Source organism: Heloderma suspectum, chromosome 2 (assembly GCF_057233095.1).
Source record: "Heloderma suspectum isolate Gila_16-S chromosome 2, 16-S_ref, whole genome shotgun sequence".
In the NCBI taxonomy this organism is placed as follows: domain Eukaryota; kingdom Metazoa; phylum Chordata; class Lepidosauria; order Squamata; family Helodermatidae; genus Heloderma; species Heloderma suspectum.
The window spans coordinates 337,854,866-337,876,052 of record NC_139459.1 but is presented as its reverse complement, the minus strand read 5'-3'; the positions used below and the strand labels follow the sequence as shown (position 1 = coordinate 337,876,052).

Sequence of the window (21,187 nt, the reverse complement as noted above, 5' to 3'; positions counted from 1 at the left end):
TACTGGCCTGCTGCACACTCCTCTACCTTCTAGCCAGCCACATCCAAGAGTCAGCTCTCCAAGGAGTTGGCCTCCTGAGTCATAGACGTTTCTCTTAAGGGGACCATTTACTAGATATTTAGCAGGTGCATGCAGTACACCTTCCAGATGTATCAGACTGCAACTCCCATAATTCCCATTGGCTGTGTGACACAGCAGGTGGGCACCAGGTTGGGGAAGGCTGGCTTATGGCAACAATGCCGTTTCTTTTACCAAGGGCTCAGCTGGGGGGGGGAGGGGGGAGAAGGGGATGGCAGTAGTAAGGGCCAGTGTGGAGGATCAGGTTGCCAGCCTTTTTGTGAACAGCCCAGAGAGCTTTGGCTATTGGGCAGTATAGAAATGTAATAAATACAAATAATAAATACATACTGGCCTCACTCTTGTGTTTTTAATAGCACCTCGATGTGCAGAGACATTTACAAGTTATATTGAGTATCTTCTGGCCATGAAATGCTTATCTGCTAATTTCTGCACATCAAGCTTCAGTTAAAGGCACTGGAGTGGGTAGGCTGGGTTTTTTCTGGTCAGTTGGCAACCCTAGTGAAAGAATGCAACCTCCTGTTTTGTTAGAGTTACGCTGATCTCTGGCTCAGTTATTAAATCTGTATTAGGACTCTGCCCCAGCATGCCTTACATAGAATATTAATGCATTTGCCGGAGTATAAAGGGGTTGTTGTTTTTTCTGCTAGAGGTGCCTGCTTGATTTAAGAGAGATTTTAGCAGTCAGTCTAAAGAAACTGAGTGTGATGTAGTGGGTAAAGTGGCCAACTTGGACCAAGTGGTTCTGGGTTCAGATTCCTGCTTAGCCATGAAGCTCCCTCTGTTACCTTGGGCCAGTCACTTCTGTTAGCCTAAGACAGGGATATGCAACTTGTGACCCTCCAGATGTTTTGCTCTACTACTCCCATCAGTCCTAGCTGGCATAATTAATGTCGAAGGATCATGGGAGTTATAGGCCAAAACATCAGGAGGGCCAGAAGTCACACACTCCTGGTCTAAGACAACTCACAGGACTATTGCAAAGATAGAATGGGATAATGCTACATATGTCACCCTGAGCTTCTTGGATAAATTATATTCTACTGCAGTGCCCTCCAGATGTTTTAGACGACATCTCACATCCTCCCTAACCACCAACTATGCTGCTGGGGATGATGGGAGTTCTAGTCCAAACATCTGGAGGGCACCACATGGGGAAGACAGTTCTGCAAGTACATATTTTTGGAGCTGACCTTAAAACTGTATCAGAGGTGTTGTAATGTTTTGATTTGGATTGGATATTGGAGTATTTTAATATTTATTCTGTTAACGACTTTGTGGACCTAAAGCAAGCAGGATAAAAAGGAAAGAGTGAATATACACACATACAAGAATAAGCTCAGTCTCTCCTCCATATCTGTTTCTGCCCAGGAGAATATAACATCCTCCTTCCTGCTTAGGTTTATCTGACCTTTTTGTAGCAAGTGCAACAGCAGAAGCATTAAAACAGCAGAAACATCAGTGTTTACCAGCGGGGTTTTGCTTGCATCAGATCCTGAAATCCATTTCCAAAGCCTGTGTCCAGCCTTGGTACTCAATTTGTGCCCTTCCATGTATTAGGCTGCTTACTACTGTACATGCAGGCAGGATGGAGAGAAGACTGTCCCTTGAATGCAAACAGACCCCCACCCGTGGCTTCAGATAAAGTGTTTCCCCCAAAGGGGGAGTTGATCCCTGACTCCTCCCTTTTTACAGATTAAGCATCAGGAAGGGTAGTATTCTCTTAACAGGAGAGGGGAACGAAGGCATGGCATAAGGTCCTGTGTGTGTCATCGGTCTGTAAGGCAGGGGAGGGGTGGGGAACCTCAAGCCTGGGAGCCAAATCCATCCCTCTGCAGTTCCCCAGAAGGCCACACCCCTTTCCCCTAAGCACCCATCTTCTGGTGGCTTCCTGACTTTTGTGCAGTTTTTCCCCTATTCTGAAAGGTTAAAATGCTTCTCCTAGGGCTCAATTACAGGCCATAAAAGATTTAAGTTAACATAGGTTGGTATATGGTATATTTTTGGCCCCATCCTTTTTTTCTTTGGCCCAGCCTACTACTGGAATGTGGCCCTCAAGAGCTTCTCTGAAACTGAATTTGGCCCTCAGACTGAAAGAAGTTCCACACCCCTACTATAGGGAATCAGTACCTGTTCAGGACTTCAAACTTCTCCTGATCTTATTTTTTTCCCCTTCCTGCCTCTCTAGATGGTCCAGATCTGTGGTCCTCAACACAGTTCCACGACTACAGTATCAGTGACAAGGCTGAAATGGCTATGTCTCTGATTGGCCGCTGTTCACTTCATCCCAATGCTTCCCTTTGCTGGAAGAAAACTGCTGCTTCAGGAGCAACCTGTCAAGATATTCCCAATTCCACAGTCACGATATTGGACCAGGTGAAGGGACAGGGTGGTCATGGCATGAGGAGAAGGTGGCCTTTGTGGTCTGGTGACTGGGAGGTGATTCTAGGGTGGGCGATTCTAGGAACCCACTGCTCCAGATTTGGAGACCTCATTTAGCAGTGGGCTTACAAAGTCCATCTTCTGGGTAGTTGGAGGAAACAGGAAGAGGGGAGAATAGGGCTGATGTGTGGAACATACTCTAACCAGACAGGTTCTAAGGCAGCCTTCCCCCAACTTGGCTATGCTGCTTAGGGATGATGGGAGTTGAGGTCCAACACATGTGGAGGCAAATGCTTCTTCCTCTAAGGCTTAATTACTGGCCATAAGAGCTTTATGCTAAAATATGCTGGTACATTTTGCATTTTTGGCCCCACCCCATTGTATTGCCCCTGCAGTAGGCTTCGAACTCTTAATTTAGAGGTGCCAAGGTAGTGATAAATCAGATCCAGGTTTCCTTACAAGGAGATGCTTTATTGAGTACAATCAGCGCACAAGTGTACCCAGTGGTTGGATCAGACAGCTTCTCTGAACCCAGAGCCACGGGGTAAAATGGGTTTTATACCATACATTTTAGCAGTGAGGCAGCATGACAACAGCAAGCATTAATTAGCATTCGTTCCCAGCATAGGCATAACAGTGCTTGGTCAGAAGGGAAACAGAGCTTTCTCACTACAGACACCTGCAGCTTGGCATAAACATAGCCTCACTTCCCAGGCACATACTAGGCCCTGATAAGATACTAGCCTTCATTAGCATGGAATGTGCTGAGGCTGCTATCAACCTTTGACTCATCTCACATGCTCAGAGGCCCACTAGCAAGGGAATTGCACTAATAATGAACCTAAGCAGAGCATTATGGATCTCTAGGCCCCTCTAGAACTACAGGTGCCTTGGTTACAGGCCTGGGGCCAATACACCCCTTGGCCCCGCCCACCACTGGAATGCAGCCACGGAGAGCTTCTCCAAAATTGAATTTTCAGGCTGAAAGAGGTTAAACACCCTTTTCCTTAGAGTATATTAAATGCTTTGTCACTGGTAGCAGGAATACATGCTGACTGCCCCTTCATTACACTGGGGACAAGTGCGTGAGGCTGTGGCAAGACGGACTGTTGCTTTCAGGAAAGCCATATGCCTATTGGGTTGTGGGAGTTGCTACAGGAGAGAAGAATCATCCACTATTCTGACCCGTTCTTCTCACTCTAGGAGTACGTCCTTAAAGAGGTTGATGTGCATCCTCAGCTCTGCTTCAAGGTAAGACATATACACACACACCTAGAGGGTGTTTCCACCAGCGATTTACTCCGAGGTGGCTGTGTGTTGAGGTTGTTAGGGTCGTGGCCATCTAGCAGCCACCCCCAGAGCTTATCAGGGAAAAAACGGATTTCCTGAGACTGCTTAAAGCCTGATTCTTTTCCTCAGGTCAGGTTCTCCCCAGTATAGTTGTTGTATGCCCCAACCCCTGCATTTAGCTTGGGTATGCTAGCCCTGCCCAGGGGTGTGCCTTTCACCATGACTCCAGTCAAGGTGTTTTCTCCCATTGTGCTGAATGAGGCTTGCTCTCTGAATGCCCACAGAAATTACAGAGAAGCCCTTCAGTTGACACATATTGAAGCCCAATTCCTTAAGTGCAATTAAGCGTGATCTGGAGGCTCTGATTCATTGCCTTAGGAAGTAACTATTTCATTGCTTCCTTATAGAGATCCTGTGTATTAAAATGGGGGCTAGTTTCCGTCTCTTTCCCATTAGTGTCTCCTCAGAAGTAACTCCCATTGTGTGCAACGAGGCTTGCTCCTGAAATGCCGGTGCATCTGGACTTTCAGGGGAAAGGAGAAAGCGGGGGAGAGGGGGGAAGCCTCTCCTATTGGTTGAGCAGCCACTGCCAGTCAGATGATGTTCACTCCAACCCCCACCCCCACCATTCTGTGAAGTGATTTTTACTGGTCCGGAGAATCTGCTCGTGGAGCCCTGCTCACAGCAAAGCCGATTCCTTAAAAAAAAAAAAATCCGGTACTCCTCCATTAGCTTCTCCTTCCTTTGTCGTGGACACACAGGCCTGGTCACTTGTAACCGACAGTAATTAAAGTCCTATGAGGCACATTTGAAAGAGCTGGGTGTGTTTATCCTGGAGAAGAGAAGATTAAGGCGAGACATGCTAGCCGCCTTCAATGTTTGAAAGGCTGCCATTCAGGAGGTGGAGCAGACTTGTCCTCTGTTGCTCCCAAGGGGAGGACTACAAGCAATGGGAAATTGCAGGGAAGCAGATTTTTCCAAAACATTAGGAGAAATGTCCTAACGATGAGAGCTGTTCAGCAGTGGAGCAGATTGCCTTAGGAGGTGGTGGGTTCTCTGCCGGAGGTATTTAAGCAGAGGCTGGACAGCATCTTTCAAGGATGCTGTAGTTGCATCCTGCAACATCGAGCAGGGGTAGGACTAGATGATCCTACCTTGGAGATTGAACAGCCTTGGAGATTGAAAGCCTTGGAGATTGAACAGGCACTTTATAAGTCTTCAAAAAGCATAAAGGGTTGTCCAAAGGCAGGCGGGTGTATATGCAGTGCAGTCATAATGCTGACTCTGAAGTAAGTCCCACTGCATCATCAGTGGGGTCTACTTTCAAGGAAGTATGCATAGGATTATTGCAGCTGAGGTTGCTCTAGATGAGCAATAATGGGCTCAAACTGCCGCCACAAAATTTGGATTGAACATTGGGAAGAACTGTCTAGGCGCATGGCTACTGGAGCACTGGAAAAAGTTGCTTTCAGGGGCACTATAAAATCTTTGTTACTGGAGGCCTTAAGAGCAGGTTGGACAAAAACTTGATTGGACTAGTTGAAGAGGGCTTGTTCCAAGAGGCAGTAGCTAGCTCAGCCTTCACCATCTTGGTACCCTCCAGATGTGTTGGACATCAACTTCCATCATTCCCAGCCAGTGCATGGCTGGGAACGATGGGAGCTGCAGTCCAACACATCTGGAAGACACCAGGTTGGCAAAGGCTGAGCTAGATGGTCTTGTGTATTCCATTCAAGTCCTATATTTAAGGTTGTCCATCACTGGAGGAGTGGCAAGGCAGATACTTGGCATATCCCTCCTGGAAGAAGGCTGGGGGCTGTACTTGAGAACTTCTTCTATTTTTGTTGTCCTTTGATTCTGTAAGTATAAAGGGTAGGATTTTGTATGACCAGTCATAACTCTTCCAATTACTTTGCTCTGTCCTCTCCAGTTTTCCTACAGGAACAGCAGCCATGTTGAATGCCCACACCAGAGAGGTGAGTCTGCTTAAGGCACAGTGCAAACCTCTGTTCTGGTACCACGGGGAGGTGGGGGTGGGGGGAGGGAAATAGGACAAGCAGGTGATTCCCAAATACTGCAAGCAACTATATGCTTCCGAGTTAATTCAAGGTGCTGGTTTTAACCTATAAAGCCATACACAGCTTGGGACCACAATACCTGACAGCATGCCGCTCCCGAAATGAACCTACCCAAACTCTATGTTCAGCATCTAAGGCCCTCTTCTGGGTTCCTCCTCCCAGGGAAGCTCAGAAGGTGACAAGGAGGGAGAGGGCTTTCTCAGTAATGGCCCCCCATTTGTGGAACAAACTCCCCAATGAGGCCCACCTGGCACCAACATTGGTATCTTTTCAGCGCCAGGTTAAGACCTATCTTCCCAGGCATTTGGCAGCACATGATGAGTTTTAATCTAAAAACAAAGTTGTTTTTAGTTCTATGTTGTTTGTGTATATTGTCTGTGTGCTTTCATGTAAATGTATATTGTATTTTAATATTTTAATTTCTGTAAACTGCCCAGAGAGCTCTGGCTATGGGGTGGCATAGAAATGTAATAAATAATACTAACCTTTGTATTCTTGACAGAGTCCTGCTCAGCTGATGTTGTTTTGCAGAGATTTGTGACTGGGCTGCTGGCAGTAACCCAGTAGTCACTGTAAATACATATAAATATTTATAAATAGTCGGGGGTATATCCACCACCCCCTTGTCATGGTCAGATCACTATCTGGTGACGTTGGACTTCTCGGTTCCACAACCCCTCCGCAGGGGTGGAGGACCCATTAAAATGGTCCGCCCCAGGCGTCTTATGGATCCAAATGGATTCCTGAACGTGCTTGGGGATTCTCTGGGGCATGCCAACGGCCACTCGGTCGAGACCCTGGTGGGTGACTGGAATGCCGCAATCACTGGGGCATTAGATCAGGTGGCTCCGAAACGCCGTCTCCCCCTGAACAGGGCTCGGACTGCACCATGGTTCAATCCGCAGTAACGAGCTCTGAAACAGGAGGTGAGACGGCTAGAGCGCTGGTGGCGGAAGTCTCGCTCCAAAGACGATCAGACACGGGCTAGAGCTGTATCTTCAGCCTATCACGTGGCGGTGAAGGCAGCAAAAAAGGAATATTATGCTGCCTCCATCGCGTCTGCAGAGTGCTGTCCCAGGAGGCTGTTCCAAGTGGTCCAGAGCCTGGTCGGTCCTGTGGCTCCGGAACCACTGGAGCATTCTAAGGCCTCCTGTGAGGCCTTGGCAAGGCACTTTGCAGATAAAATTGATCAGATTAGGTGTGTTACTCTGCATGCTGTGGATACAGTTAGTGAGCAAGAGGCGGCCTGTGGCAAACCGGTTTTGTGGGATCGGTTCCAGCTTCTTCCTCCTGATGAAGTGGACAAGGTGCTTTCATCGGTACGGCCGACCACCTGCTTACTTGATCCTTGCCCATCTTGGCTCATTATGAGCTGCAGAGAGAGACTGGGTGAGGGGATCAAGGCGGTGGTGAACGCCTCCCTTGAGGAGGGAGTGATGCCATCAGCCCTCAAGGAGGCAGTGATAAGACCGCTCTTAAAGAAGCCCTCCTTGGATCCTCAAGTTTTGAACAACTTTCACCCAGTCTCAAATCTGCCATTTTTGGGCAAGGTGATTGAGCGGGTGGTGGCGGTGCAGTTGAAGGCACACTTGGAAGAAACTGATTCTCTAGACCCATTTCAGTCGGGCTTCAGGCCTGGGCATGGGATAGAAATGGCCTTGGTCGCCTTGGTAGATGATATGAGGAGGGCTCTGGATAGGGGTGAATGCTCCTTCCTTGTTCTCCTCGACCTCTCAGCAGCTTTCGATACCGTTGACCACGGTATCCTCCTGGACCGCCTGGAGGGATTGGGCATTGGGGACACCGTATTGTGGTGGTTCCGGTCCTTCCTCTCTGGCAGGTACCAGAGGGTAGCACTGGGAGAGGAGGTTTCGGACCCGTGGCCACTTACTTGTGGGGTGCCACAGGGTTCCATCCTCTCCCCGATGCTATTTAACATCTATGTGAAGCTGCTGGGGGCTATCATCAGGAGGTTTGGGGTGCAGTGTCATCATTATGCGGATGACACGCAGCTCTACCTCTCATTCAAATCTTCACCAAGGTTGGCCGTAGAATCCCTGTCCAAATGTCTGGAGATGGTGAGTGGCTGGATGGGGAGGAATAGGCTGAAGCTGAACCCTGACAAGACCGAGGTACTTTTGGTGGGAGACAAGAGGAGGCTGGGGGATGTTGACCTGGTGTTGAATGGGGTACGGCTACCCTTGAAAGACCAGGTCCGCAGCCTGGGGGTCATTTTGGACTCCCAGCTGTCCATGGAGGCTCAGGTATCAGCTGTGAGCCGGACAGCGCTGTATCAACTCCATCTGATATGGCGGCTGCGCCCCTTCCTTCCCGACCATCTGCTCCCATCAGTAGTACATGCCCTGGTCTCCTCTCGTTTAGACTACTGTAATGCGCTCTACGTGGGGTTACCCTTGAAGACGGTTCGGAAACTGCAGCTGGTACAGAATGCGGCGGCTCGCCTGATTAAAGGCAGCCGCCGGCGGGATCACATCACTCCAGTGCTGAAGGAGTTGCACTGGTTACCAGTTGTTTTCCGGGCCAAATTCAAGGTGTTGGTTTTGACCTTTAAAACCCTATATGGTTCCGGCCCAGCCTATCTTAAGGAGCACCTCCAGCAGCACCAGACAGGCCGCTTAACAAGATCAGCCTCGGATGGCCTTCTCTCTGTCCCATCAGCCAGGACAGCTAGACTGGTGGGGACGAGGGAGAGGGCCTTTTCTGTGGTGGCCCCCACTCTGTGGAACTCCCTCCCTAGGGAACTCCGTCATGCCCCCTCTTTAATGAGCTTCCGTCGTGCATTAAAAACGTTGTTCAGGCAGGCATTTGGGGTGGGTTAGGGTATTTTAGAAAATGTTTTTATTGTAGAATTTTATTGTTTTAAACTGTTTTTATTGTATGTTGTACATCGCCCAGAGTGGCTGGGTGACCAGCCAGATGGGCAATTAATAAATTTAATAATAAATAAATAAATAAATAAATAAAAATACATGTTAATATAAATACATAACCCAAGTTAACCAGTAGAAAATGTGTTGTCTATAAACATTGAACTGTTGAAAGCAAGGAGTTCCTTTTTGTTTGTGGCCAGTTAAACTGAGACAAAGTATTCCCCCCTCCCCCCCAAAAAAATTATTTTGTGAAAACAGGAGAGTTTGTTACAGGGATTTAAAAAGTTGAATGCCCTTGGCTAGTTTTGAGAGGGCTTGTAACTTGTTTTCTCCTATAATCTGAAAGAGCTGTGTTTGCATTGTTAACACTGAAACTCAATTGCACCCACACGTGGCAAAATTGTGGAAATGCAGAATAGACATTATGCTGTGCAGCACTGAACTACCCCTGGGGATGCCTAAGAGCAGATGGCTTCCTTGCCATTCCCCCGCTCCCCTTAAAAAAAAGAAGAAGACCCATGTGACCTACGTATAATCCTTGCTCTGAGGTTCTAGATGGAAGCATATAAAATTATGCATTATGTGGAGAAAGTGGATGGAGGTTTTTCTCCCTCATAATACTAGGACCCAGGGTCACCCTATATGGTGGGAAATTCGGAACAGACAAAAGGAAGTACTTCTTCACACAGTGCATAGTTAAGCTATGGATGTTGCTGCCACAAGGTGTGGTGATGGCTGCCAACTTAGATGGCAGTTATACAAATTCCTGGAGGATAAGGCTATCAGCGGCTACAAGTTGTGATGGCTGTACTTTGAGGTCTGAGGAACATGCCTTTGAATACCAGTCACTCGGGAACAACAGCAAGAGAGGGCAGTTGCCCTCATGTCCTGCTTATCTGGCATCTGGTTGGCCACTGTGGGGAACAGGCTGCTGGGTTTTGGTCTAATCCAGCAAGGCTCTTTGGTTCGTGTGTGTGTGTGTGCGCACGCGCACACGCACATGTGTATACAAATGCACACGCACACAGAGAGAAAAGAAGAAATAATTAATTAATGTAATTACGTTATATATGTTTTATATCAACACTCCTTCTAAAAGCAAACTAAGGAGGTCAGTGCCACCAGGACTCTTAAGGAATTGAACGCGCATGGGGGAACCCCAAGGTTCATGGACTACAAACAACAACATAAGGAGGCCATAAAAACCAGAACAGCCCAATGAGGACTGAACATGTTCAGTAGCCATGGAATGTAGAGTGACAGCTGGAAAAGTAAAATGGAATGGGGCAGGAGAAGAGTGGAATGCCCTCCCGAGAGGGAATGCTTGGCTGGAACCCTGACCAGGAGCATTCGTTTTAGGAAAAAGGATACACTGCAACATTCCATTGCAGGTCCCACTTGTTCCCTCTAATACTGAACTTGGGTGGTCCCGTATCAATTTGAAAGTGAAATGGTGCTCCACCACCCAAAAATGTTAATGGTTTCTGCATACTCTGGGGCTCCACAGGTATGCAGAACTAGATTAGTTTGGAAATGGATAGAAAAAGGAAAGTTTTTAAAAGTCCCAAGCAGCCCAAGAAATCTCTGCTCAGTGGCTTCTGGGATCTATGGAATGTTGAGGGTGTCAGTTGAAGAGAAAAAGGGAAAATTGGGGAGGAGGAAGGAAATTGTTTTGCTTGTAGCAAGCTTATAGTTCTCGGGGGGGGGGGGTGATGTGTAGCATGAGGTTAAAAAACTGCTCTCCATGCTATACATAAGGAGGATTTCCAGAATCCTCTCTTGCCCCTCCATGCTATATAGGAACATATGGCAGAAGGTAGTCCTTAATGTAACCAAGTCCCAAGCCTTGTCAAGCTTTAAAGTAAGAATATGTATTATTTTTATGGTAAAAGCTGCCTTAAGCCTAACTGATGGTAGAGTACCAATATATACACGCATAACAATTGGGATTCAGCAAAGATATGGGTCACTGAGTTTGCATTACTCTTAAAAAAAACCCCTAACCAAATAAGTCTACCCCCTATAACTGGAGCTCTTAGGACACCCCTGTGCTGTTCTTCCCTTCTAGACACCGCCTGGAACGTATCTCTAAGTGTCATGTTTTTGCAGCTCCATTTAAACTTCCGCTCCCGCATCCCAGCATCCTTCAGTTCAGCCTTATGCCGGCAGCAGTCTTCAAGCCAGTGTGAGGTTGAACCTCCTGTCTATACCATCACCCATGTAAGTGACTACTGTATCTGAAGGGGGGGGGTAGAAAGGGGAATGGGGGGGTGTTCAGGAAGAACTGATGGGCGAATCAGTTTGGGGGAAATGGGCTGCACTTAACACAGAGGATAATAGAGGAGTGGGCCTTGAATCTAAGTCATGCTTATTCTTTGCAGCCAGAGGGATCAGCCTTGGGTGATCTGGACCTTATCCTTCCTTGGCGGGCCTTGAGGAGCTGTGTACTGGTAAGGACCAGGTTCAGACTCTTATATTGCTTATTTATTTATTTACAACATTTGTATCCCGCCCTACTTCATTAAAATCTCAGGGCAGCATACAGATAATGTAGCTGAGAAGTGAACAATTTTTAGCAGCAAGTTGGGCTGCTACAGATCCCAGAGACCAATTTCACTAACCAACTACATCAGTAGCAAAATATGCAAATGAATGCAGTACATCATCAAGGGCTGTGTTTCCACTAGCGATTTACTCCAACCTGGCTGCGCAGTGATGTCTCTGTGTTTCCATGACATCATGGCCATTCAGCACCAGCCCTGCATTTTACCTCAGAAAAAACGCTTCTTCTGAGACTTGTTATAGTCTGACTTTTCCAGCTTACTTCAGCTCCATTACTGACCTGTTTCCACAACTGCACTGGGTTTGGTATCATAGTCCTGCCCATGGGGCGTGTAGCCCAGCTCTTGTGCGTGTGTCACCCACCTGCCCATGACCTCAGTGACCCACCCTTTCCCTTTGCCTGTTTTCCGGAAGTTTCATCGCCATTTTGGAGCAGGATGCTGAGGGACCAACTTTTGAAACATCATTGAAAATAAGCATTAGAACACTAGTGTGTATAAGCCTGCTATCGCGGGCAGGCAAATACTCCCACTACAGCCTGAAAATTAGGTTTATCTCAAATTGTCTTCCATCAATATGCATACCCTCTATGTCAGTATCTGCCTATGACTCTATCACTCAATCGCGAAACAGCTCTAATGTATTTGTGCTATCACGCGATAGCGCAGTTGCATGTTAGTGCTATTTCACGATTGAGTGATAGAGTGATAGCAAGATACTGATGTGGGGGGGTCTGCGTATTAGAGGGAAAGGGGAAAAAAATGGGCAGAATCGGGCATATGTCCGGGACGTCTACTCAGAAGTAACTCCCATTGTCGTCAATGAGGCTTGTTCCTGAGATTGCCATTAAGGGGAGTAGAGCCTGGATGGGGGGAACCTCTCTGATTGGTTGAGCAGCCCCTGCCAGTCTAGTGACGTTCACTTCCAATCCCACCACCCCACCCGGAACTATGTTTCTGTCAGTGACTTATAATAGTGCGGAGAAGTCATAACTAGAGCAGCACACTACGGGAACAATGGGAAGGGTTGCAGTGCCTGTTAATGTGCAACTGCGCCTTTGCTTTTTCACTCCTCTTCGTTAAAGTGCAATTGCGATTTAAAACTCACTTTAAAGGGGGGGGAAAGGGCGTGGAAGGCAGGGAGGAAACTGGAGCGGAGCAGAAGGGAGGGGAGGACTCAGCAGCAGGAGGAGGCGGGAACACGGATGAGGTAATCAGACCCCACCCAGATGCCACCCAGCCATCAAGAAAATAATTTGATTAGAGCTCAGTGGAAACAGCACAGAGCACCAGGCTACAGCGATGATAAGCCAGGATTTTAAGCACTGTGGAAACTGGAAAAGGAGCAGATGTGATTGGAGAAACATCGTGACAAAGTTGCAAGCCAGGTGAAGCTGATAGCATGGAAACACACCCAAGGAAGAATCTAGTCTGGGGCCCTTTTGTTATGGAGGCTTCATTGTGTTGGTTTATATCACACACAATTCCAACTCATAGGGCACATGCTAACCACAACCGCAGAATACTTAAGGTTGCAAGACTTAAAAACAAACATTATAAAAGCCACCTCAAGAAATCTGGGTCATAAGGGCAGAAATAGCATGAGGAGAACAGGTTGGGGAGTGTGCTACATGCTACCCTCATGTAGATCAGCCCCAAGTCCAGTTCAAGTGTCCCACGCTCTCTCTTTTTCTGGTTGTCAGGTCTGGCGTTCTGATGTGCACTTTGCTGGCAAACAGCTTCTGTGCCCAGATGGTAAGTTTTAGTGCCGCTGCCACATTAGGTTGGGAATGGGATGCATCAAAGGGACAGTGCCTGGTCCCATCATGGAGAGCGGTTGTTGTGCCCTGTACTCCATAGTCCTCCTTGGAAAGACTGAGGGGGCCAGAGCTAGGCCTTGCTGAGGTGGGCGGGAGACGTTCAAGGCCTTGTTTATAGTGCATGAATCGCTTATCAGCCTTGTGAGCAGGAGCTATTTTGTTCAAACTAGTGAACCATCAGGACTGCCTTGGAGAAATTAGGATGAAATCCTCAAGGCGGGTTGATGTGATGGTAAAGTTCCACAGTCATGGGTAGAATCCCTTCCCTTTCAACTTTAGCAGAGGTGGAGAATGCGGCCCTCCAGATGTTTTTGGCCTGCAACTCTCATCATCCCTCACCATTGGCTAGGCTGGCTAGGGCTGATGGGACTTGCAGTCCCAATAAAATCTGGAGGGGCACATGTTCCTCACCCCTGAACTTTAGGATGGGCAAGTGGGAGCTGTAACAAAATGTTGCAGTCTGTAGTGCTCCTATTCAGGGCTGAGCCCAGCTAGCCATGCTTCCTTCCATAATACTCTGTTCCGTTCCCCCTTCCCACTCCTTGATTCTGCATTCCACTTCCCCCCGAGTCATTCAGTGTTCTGTGACCACTGAGCCTGCTCAGTACTCATTGGGCTCTTGGGGTGGCCGCCTCTTGTTCCGCCCCCCATAAAATTTTTTTTGCACTTCTGCAGATCTTGGGGTTCCCCCAAGCCTGCTGACACCTCCATTTTGTGTGTGGGTAGTGGTGTTTTGGCTACATAAGGATACACTCTCAGAGAACAAGTTTGCTGTTGGTATACAGGATGACAATAGAGACAGCAAACATAGATTGTTGAGGGGATGGAAAGGCCATGGAGGGTTGCTTTTCATGGAGATTTTGCACTCATTTTCAAAACTCTTTCTCTGCTAGTTTCACACAGGCACTGGGGGCTGCTGGCCTTTGGAGTGGCTCTGGGGTTGGGATTGCTGGTTGCTGTCATTCTGCTGATTCGCTGGTGTGTGCACAGACTCCATAGAGGTAAGGAGTATCCGTGGGACTGAAGGAGTGTGTGTGTGTATGTGTGTGTGTAGGGTGGGAAATGTCACCAAAAGGCAAAAGATTCTAGCAATTAAGTCCTGTGTGGTGAAACAAAGAGAAGGTGTGGTTAATTTTCAACACAGTAGAATCCTCCCTATTTCATTAAAAGGGGCATGTTGAAGAGAATGGACAATCTCTGAAGAATGATCACCATGCTATGTGGCATAACACCATCAGTATACCTAGTGTTGGTCCCAGGGTCAGCCTTCTCAGAGAGGAAGGGCTCCACTCGCGGAAGGTCCCTCAGCCCGATTTTTGGGGCTGTCCCTCCCCCAACAGCACAGTTTGCCCCATTCAGCTGGGACTTCTGACTCTGCGTAGCATTTTCAGGGGGCTGAAGGGGCTGCTGTGGGAAGGAGGGTGCAGGGGAAATCCACCTCCATCAGCACATTTGATCCAGCTTAACTCTGGATCCACTCCCTCCCCCTGTGTTTAATAAAGTAACACAAATGAAACAAAACGGCGCCCTGCTCCTGAGGGACAACATGAATTTTGACAGTGAAATCAACAGAGGTGAGAGGGAAAGGTAACAAGGGATGAAACTGAGCAAATTCCACCCATGCATTTGGTTTCGGTTGGCAACAAGGGCTAAGAGGTTAATCCTAAAGCTTTGCAAAAAAGATGGGTTGGGAATTACAAAAAAAATCCTTATTATATGGTACATTTGTCTTGATCCTTCTGATAAAATCTGTGGTCAGGACTATGGCAGGATAAGGTTATTGACTGAAGGCAGGGGTTGGCAAACTTTTCCTCCAGGAGCCTCAGATGGTGACGGGCACTGGGCTGGGGACCACACACACACGGACACATACATGTGTGGGCAGATGCATGCATGCATGCAGGCACACACACACACACAGTTCATACACATAGAGTCATAGAATAGTAGGGTTGGAAGGGGCCTATAAGACCATCGAGTCCAACCCCCTGAGCAATGCAGGAATCCAAGTCAAAGCACCCCTGACAGGTGGCTGTCCAGCTTCATCCTGAATGCCTCTAGTGTGGGAGAGCCCACCACCTCCCTAGGTAATTGGTTCCACTGTTATACTGCTCTAACCATCAGGAAGTTTTTCCTGCTGTTCAGCCGGAATCTGGCTTCCTGTAACTTGAGCCCATTATTCCGTGTCCTGCACTCTGGGATGATCGAGAGGAGATCCTGGCCTTCCCCTCTCTGACAACCTAATCTGAGACATTCTTTCCTGCCACACACACACACCAGTGCACAGGGATGATGAGGTTTAAAACTGGGCTGGGGTAAGACAACTCCCCATGTGCCCTCTTCCCCATTTAAATAGCACTCCCAACAGCCCACTGGGAGCATGATCGGGTGGGGAAGATGGCGCATTGAGATGGCTCTCCTTGCCCGTTGTCTTCCCCAGCAAAATTGCAGCAACTGTGGCCACGGGGGCTCAGCAAATTTGGTGGTGTGGATCTGGCAGCAGCAGCCTGTCCACCAGCGATGGGCTGCATAGAAGGCCTCTGAGGTCTGCATCCCGGCCGCCCATAGGGGATCAGCTGTAGCTTCACAATTGGAAAGATCCCATTAAGCAGAGACCTTGGGCATTATGGGAGGGGATGCATTCCTTCTGCCAAAGGATGACGCAACCTCTCACCCATCTGCTGCAATCCCTTTCTCCCTTCTCTTTCCAGATATACCTGGCAGGCACCGTTCCCGTCCCATCCTGCTGATCTATTCTCCCGATTCGGAGGAGCACAAGCAGTTGGTCTGTGCCTTTGCCGCGTTACTGCACTCAGCGCTGGGCTGCCCTGTGCTGCTGGACCTCTGGGAGCTGGGCCACGTGGGGCGGCTAGGCATCTTGCGCTGGATGTATGCCCAGCGAGAACACGTTGGCCGGGAGCAGGGCCAGGTGCTGCTGCTCTGGAGCGCGGGCAGTGCTCATGCCTATGGACTATGGCGAGGGAAGGCGAGCGGAGATGGCGGGAAGGCACCAGAGCCCTATGACCTGTTTGGGGCGGCCATGGCCTGCTTGCAAGGTGAACTGCAGCGCGCATCTGGGACGGTGCAACCGAGTGACTGGGTGATAGCGTACTTCAGTAAACTGTGTGGCCGGCGGGACATTCCCCGTGCCTTGCGCTTTCTTCCTCGCTATCGCCTGCCTCAGGAACTGCCAAGCCTGGTCAGGGTACTGCAGGGTCCTTTCAGCTCAGCACCCAGCTGGCTCCATGCCAGCGCCAAGGCCATGGTGTGCCGCCTGCTCAAGGCTGAGAAGAAGAAAGTTCCACGGAGCCGGCTGTATCAACCTTGGAGGACAACCACAGAGAGGCTGGCAGGCTCCCTTGTCCCCCTCACTCATCCCAAACTGCGCAGGCCAAGCTGCACTTGAGCAGCTGCTAAGAGACGCCCACAGGCGTGGGCTGTGCAATGGAGCTGCCCCACAGGTTACCTGTGAGCAGGGATGGTTCATAGGGAACAAAGGAGGCCTCAGGAATCTTCGCTCCGTTATGGAGCCTAGAAAGTCAGGCATTTGTAGCCATGCTGGGCCTGTCAGTCCAGTGCCACAAAAAGGAAGGGCCAAACTCAGCCAAGTATATTAAGGTAAGGATGGAGAGGCTGCTCTGCTCCCTAGCTAGGCCTCATGTGGTGGCCATGGCAACTGTTGCCATGGAGATAATAGTGCAGTGCATTAATGTTAGTACAGGGAAAAGTAAAGGTCAGAAGGCCGCTTCACGGCCTTAGTGCTGAAAGAAGGGCTGTGCAATATTAATGTTGTGTGTAATTCATGTAACAGTCCCTAATAGTGTAGTCACTGGGAGATGCTCTGGAGGATACTTGTGCCGATCATACCAGGCACCAAGAAAATGCTCTCACAACCTAACTGAATAATACTGATGTTGCTCACCAGCGGGTCATGAGAGCCATCACTTCAGGACTGTAGCCTCAGGGTGCTCGGTGGGGGAGCGGGGAGAGAGAGAGACTGGCCCCAAAAGGAATATTCCTGGTGGGCCTTCTGAATTTTCAGCTTTCATTTTAAAAAAGTGGGTCTCTATCCCTTTTACTTGTGGATATGTAAGGGAAAGCATGCAGACAACATTCTACCCAATTGTACACTAAGAGGTAATACAATTAAATGGGTGTACACATAATTAGGCTACCTGTATTTATGTTCTGGCTATCTGCCTGCCTCACTTTGACCTCTCCTGTCCAAACAAGAACAAAGCTAACATGTCACCAGGGGATATAGCATTGGATTCTTATTTTGTTGTGTGTGTTAAATATGTTGAGGCTGCTTCTTACGCAGGTCCTGCTTCTTGTTTTTCTGTTCTTTCTGGAATAATAACAATGATTCTTAAAATAACATTTGGTTATTAGTTTGGTTATCTGTTGAAGAACATGTGGTTTCCTTGAATCACCATTTCTTATTTAAACAAATTTCTGGATCTCACGGCTTTGAAGATAAGTTTGAAAACTTGAAGGCCTTGTTTGAAAAAAGAGCTCAAGCATAGAGGGGGCCCTGTATGGCAACCTGTCATTCCCTAATGGCTTCCTTTCCCTCTAAACTACTATTATGCCTCAGGGCCTCTTACCATCTGATAGAAGTAGACATTGCTGTGCAAGATGGGAAGGGTTCTTATTCTTAGTTGGGCCTGCACGTGTTAAATATGTGGATATACCAAATGTGGCTTGGTGCCAGTGGTTTTCTTTATATGCCTTTCCCGTGTTGCAATTTTTTAAACTATGGAGCAATACATCTGAGTCCTTTCCATAAGCTGCACCCTGCTCATAAAAATATTTACTCACCAGTAAGTACCATTCATCTCAACATGGCTTACTTCCAAGTAAATGCCCTTAAAGTTATACTGTAGAGCAGCCTTCCCCAACCTCCCGCCCTCCAGATGTTTTTGACTGGTTTCCAGCATGCCTGACTACTGACACTGCTAGCTGAGGCTGATGGGAGTTGAAGTCTTTGGACTGGAGGGTACCATGTTGGGGAAGACTGTTGTAGAGCTTCCTAGCTTGTGACCCATCAAGTGAACACAAGCCACGAGCTATGTGTGGCAGCCCACGAGGAGCTTGCTAAAGCTCTAGATTTTCCTGCCTGCCTGAGCCTGCAAACACAGCTGGGGTTGTCAAGCACCTGGCAGACCACAATGCAAGGCTGTGGGCTGTATTTGGCTTGGAAGATGTGCAGACTTAGGTAATATTATAGCCATAAAAATCACAGTGAGACACAGCCCTCATCAATTATCTCTCTCACCTTATTACTCTGGCAAACACACATTTGGAACCTCATGGGGGCAAAAGCAGGTTTTCTTTGGGTGGTGGCAGTGGATTTTGAATGGAAAAATGGCCAGCATGGAAACAGATAAGCACCCCCTCCTTCCTGTCTTCTGGTCTACATCACAGCCTCCTGAGGCTGTTTTGTTTTTAAAAAACCAACTAGGACAGCAGTGCATGTAGTTTTCTCCTTACCATCATGTGCATGTAACCATTGGTAAGCCACTCATCTACAACAGCTTGCCAAGTGGTGAACATTAAAAAACACACACATCAGCACCCAATCAGAAATCAGAGGAAGCAGGACAATGGCAAAATTCTCCTAACAGTTTGGGACAACGATCGACTTGCCAAGCAGTGATAACACTCACTGATGACATGATGACCTGTATTAACATGATTTGAAACCCTCTGGTGAGGGCTGCTTTAGTTCTGTTCCATGTTCTGAATGACACCAAACACATAAGGGTTGATTGAAACAGGCACATCCATTACCTGATTTGTCAGTATCTTACCTAGCAACATTCAGAAGATCACAGCTGCATGTGTGAACCAACTCCAAGAAAAAGCATTGTGCTTAAGATGATAGGGAAATTCTGTCTATGATGCTTGATTGGTGTTCCCTCTTTCACCTATGCAGGTCTTCACTTGACACTGCAGCCATTCAGTGATGAACATGCACATCTGAACTGGAATCAAACCAATGCTAAATTAAAGCTTTTGGTGTTAAGGCCTCCTAGGGTCAGGGGGTGGGATTTTTTAGCATCTGTATTTCACTTATATTAAATGTATATATTTATTTTTGCAAAATTTTATTGGTGCCTACTCTAAGCCTTTGAAAAGTAGTTGGTTACAGCTATAAGTAAATGATATCACAGACCACATTTGTTTCCATCTGAGTCGCGCATTTAGCAGTCCTCCCATTGCTCAGGAGATCTTTGTTTACCACTGGTTTTGTGGCATAGGAGGGGGTGATGGCACCTGCAGCCAGCAGGCACCCATCTTTCTGGCTTGCCTCCCTTTCTTGATAAAAGCACACAAATGAGAGAGAATGGCAGAAAGGGGCAAAGAACTAGCACCAGTTCCAGGGAACTTACCTGCCCTTCAGTGTAGGTTACTCTAGGTTCTTTCCTTATAGTATAAAGCAAGTAGTTTTAAATTTAGCTTTTGACTAATAGTGCCTTAGTGAAGGGTCTAATGGATAGGGGCCAGCCAGTGGATAAAGACCCAAACAGATGGCTTCTAGGGCTATGATTCTATAGATCAGGAGTGGGCAGCTTGTGGCCCTCCATATGTTTTCACCTACAACTCCCACCAGCCCTAGCCAGCATAGCTAATGGTGAGAGATTGTGGAGTTATGTCCCTCCAGAAGTTTTGGCTGACAAGTTGGCCACCCCTGCTATAAATAGGTAGGTAGACTCTTCCTTCCTTCCCCACCATGTTATCAGATCCAGGCTTTGGAAATAAAAATAAAAGGCTATTGATTACTGCTTTTTAATTAGAATGAATGGTATGTCAGATGTCTAAAATAGCTTTAGAAATCTTTATCTGCAACCTCATAGTAAGCTTATGAGGTAAGTCAGAATGAGCCCAATCTTACAAATGATTAACTGAGACTGAAATAAACAGGCTACCCCTGGTCAGTATTGCCCAGTGAATCCATTGCATTCTCATGATTTGATCATGAGATCATGTGTCTCATGATCAAATCCTACACTATTCACTGGGCCACACTAGTTTTAGAGCTACTGGCATGGATGCTCCCTTAAGGTGCACTCCTATGCATATTTAGACAGAAAAAGTCCTACATCTCCCTACAATGAAACCCTAGTGTAATTGTGCAACTCCGCTATACCGCAGTGCCAGAATGCTGGGAGTTGTAGGACTTTTTTCTGTCTAAACGTGCATAGGATTGCACCTTAAAGGAGTCATCATATGACAGGGAGGCTTCCATTGGTGTCACCACCATTTACATCACAGCAATCAGTCAGCATTTCACCACCTTTGGACTGAAAGGTGGTTGGAAATAAAGCAGATTTTAATTCAGAAAATTCTGCCACTAAATTGTACCACTATACTACATGAAGATAATATTTGAAGAAACAGGCCATATTTGGACAAACAAATTCATGATGTGTATTACAGAGTCTGTCCTGGTGTGGATGAAAAGTTCTTTCCCAAAGCGAGGGAGAGATCAGAAAATGCTCTGCTTTCATCTTTGTTTTGTGTAAAGAGAGAAGGAGCCATGGCTTCAACGGGGTTTCTCTCCAATTAGCCCTTTAACCAAAAGAGCTGTAGCGTCAAGCACTGTATCAAATAACAACCCAGAAGAGAATGCAGAGTCCAAGGCTCTGTTTACTAGCATGTGTCTCCAGAACAGTTCAACAAAACAATATAGATGACCCACTGGCCTTATCAGCAGTCCAAATGAAAACACTGGCAAACTCAGTCCTTTACAACTAAAAATATAGAAGATAGCTCTCTCCTTGAGTCCTTTTCAATCCAGCACCTTGAATCAATCCGCTCAGTGGGAACCTCTGGTTCAGAGCAAGAATAGTCTGGTTTTCCCCAGGTTGGGAGGTTTAGGATTGAAGCCACTTCCAGACACCAACATTGGGCCTACCAGGTGCATTGCCCAGTCTTTCTCTAGGCACAACTTGACTCTGCTCCTTCGTCTCTCACCACTGTCCCTTGCTACTGGGCTAAAGTCTTGTTATCCGCCATAAGCAGTGCCCTCCTGTATGAGTTTGCTGGCAGCTGCAACTCAGCTGTGTGCCTCCTGCCTGAGA

General features: G+C 47.6%; 1 protein-coding gene across 5 annotated transcripts in view; it reads left to right on the top strand.

Moving 5' to 3' along the window:
- IL17RE (interleukin 17 receptor E) overlaps nucleotides 1-19,190 on the top strand; it is a 46,575-nt gene extending 27,385 nt beyond the window's left edge. For all 5 annotated transcript variants that reach the window (XM_084840657.1, XM_084840656.1, XM_084840658.1 and 2 more), the window contains exons 9-16: nucleotides 2,267-2,454; nucleotides 3,664-3,711; nucleotides 5,681-5,726; nucleotides 10,788-10,939; nucleotides 11,101-11,169; nucleotides 12,984-13,035; nucleotides 13,994-14,101; nucleotides 15,812-19,190. In XM_084840657.1, coding sequence (XP_084696783.1) covers nucleotides 2,267-2,454; nucleotides 3,664-3,711; nucleotides 5,681-5,726; nucleotides 10,788-10,939; nucleotides 11,101-11,169; nucleotides 12,984-13,035; nucleotides 13,994-14,101; nucleotides 15,812-16,506 — 1,358 coding nt within the window. In that variant the 3' untranslated portion in view covers nucleotides 16,507-19,190. The remainder of the gene's footprint in view (nucleotides 1-2,266; nucleotides 2,455-3,663; nucleotides 3,712-5,680; nucleotides 5,727-10,787; nucleotides 10,940-11,100; nucleotides 11,170-12,983; nucleotides 13,036-13,993; nucleotides 14,102-15,811) is intronic.
- The last annotated feature ends 1,997 nt before the right edge of the window (nucleotides 19,191-21,187 follow it).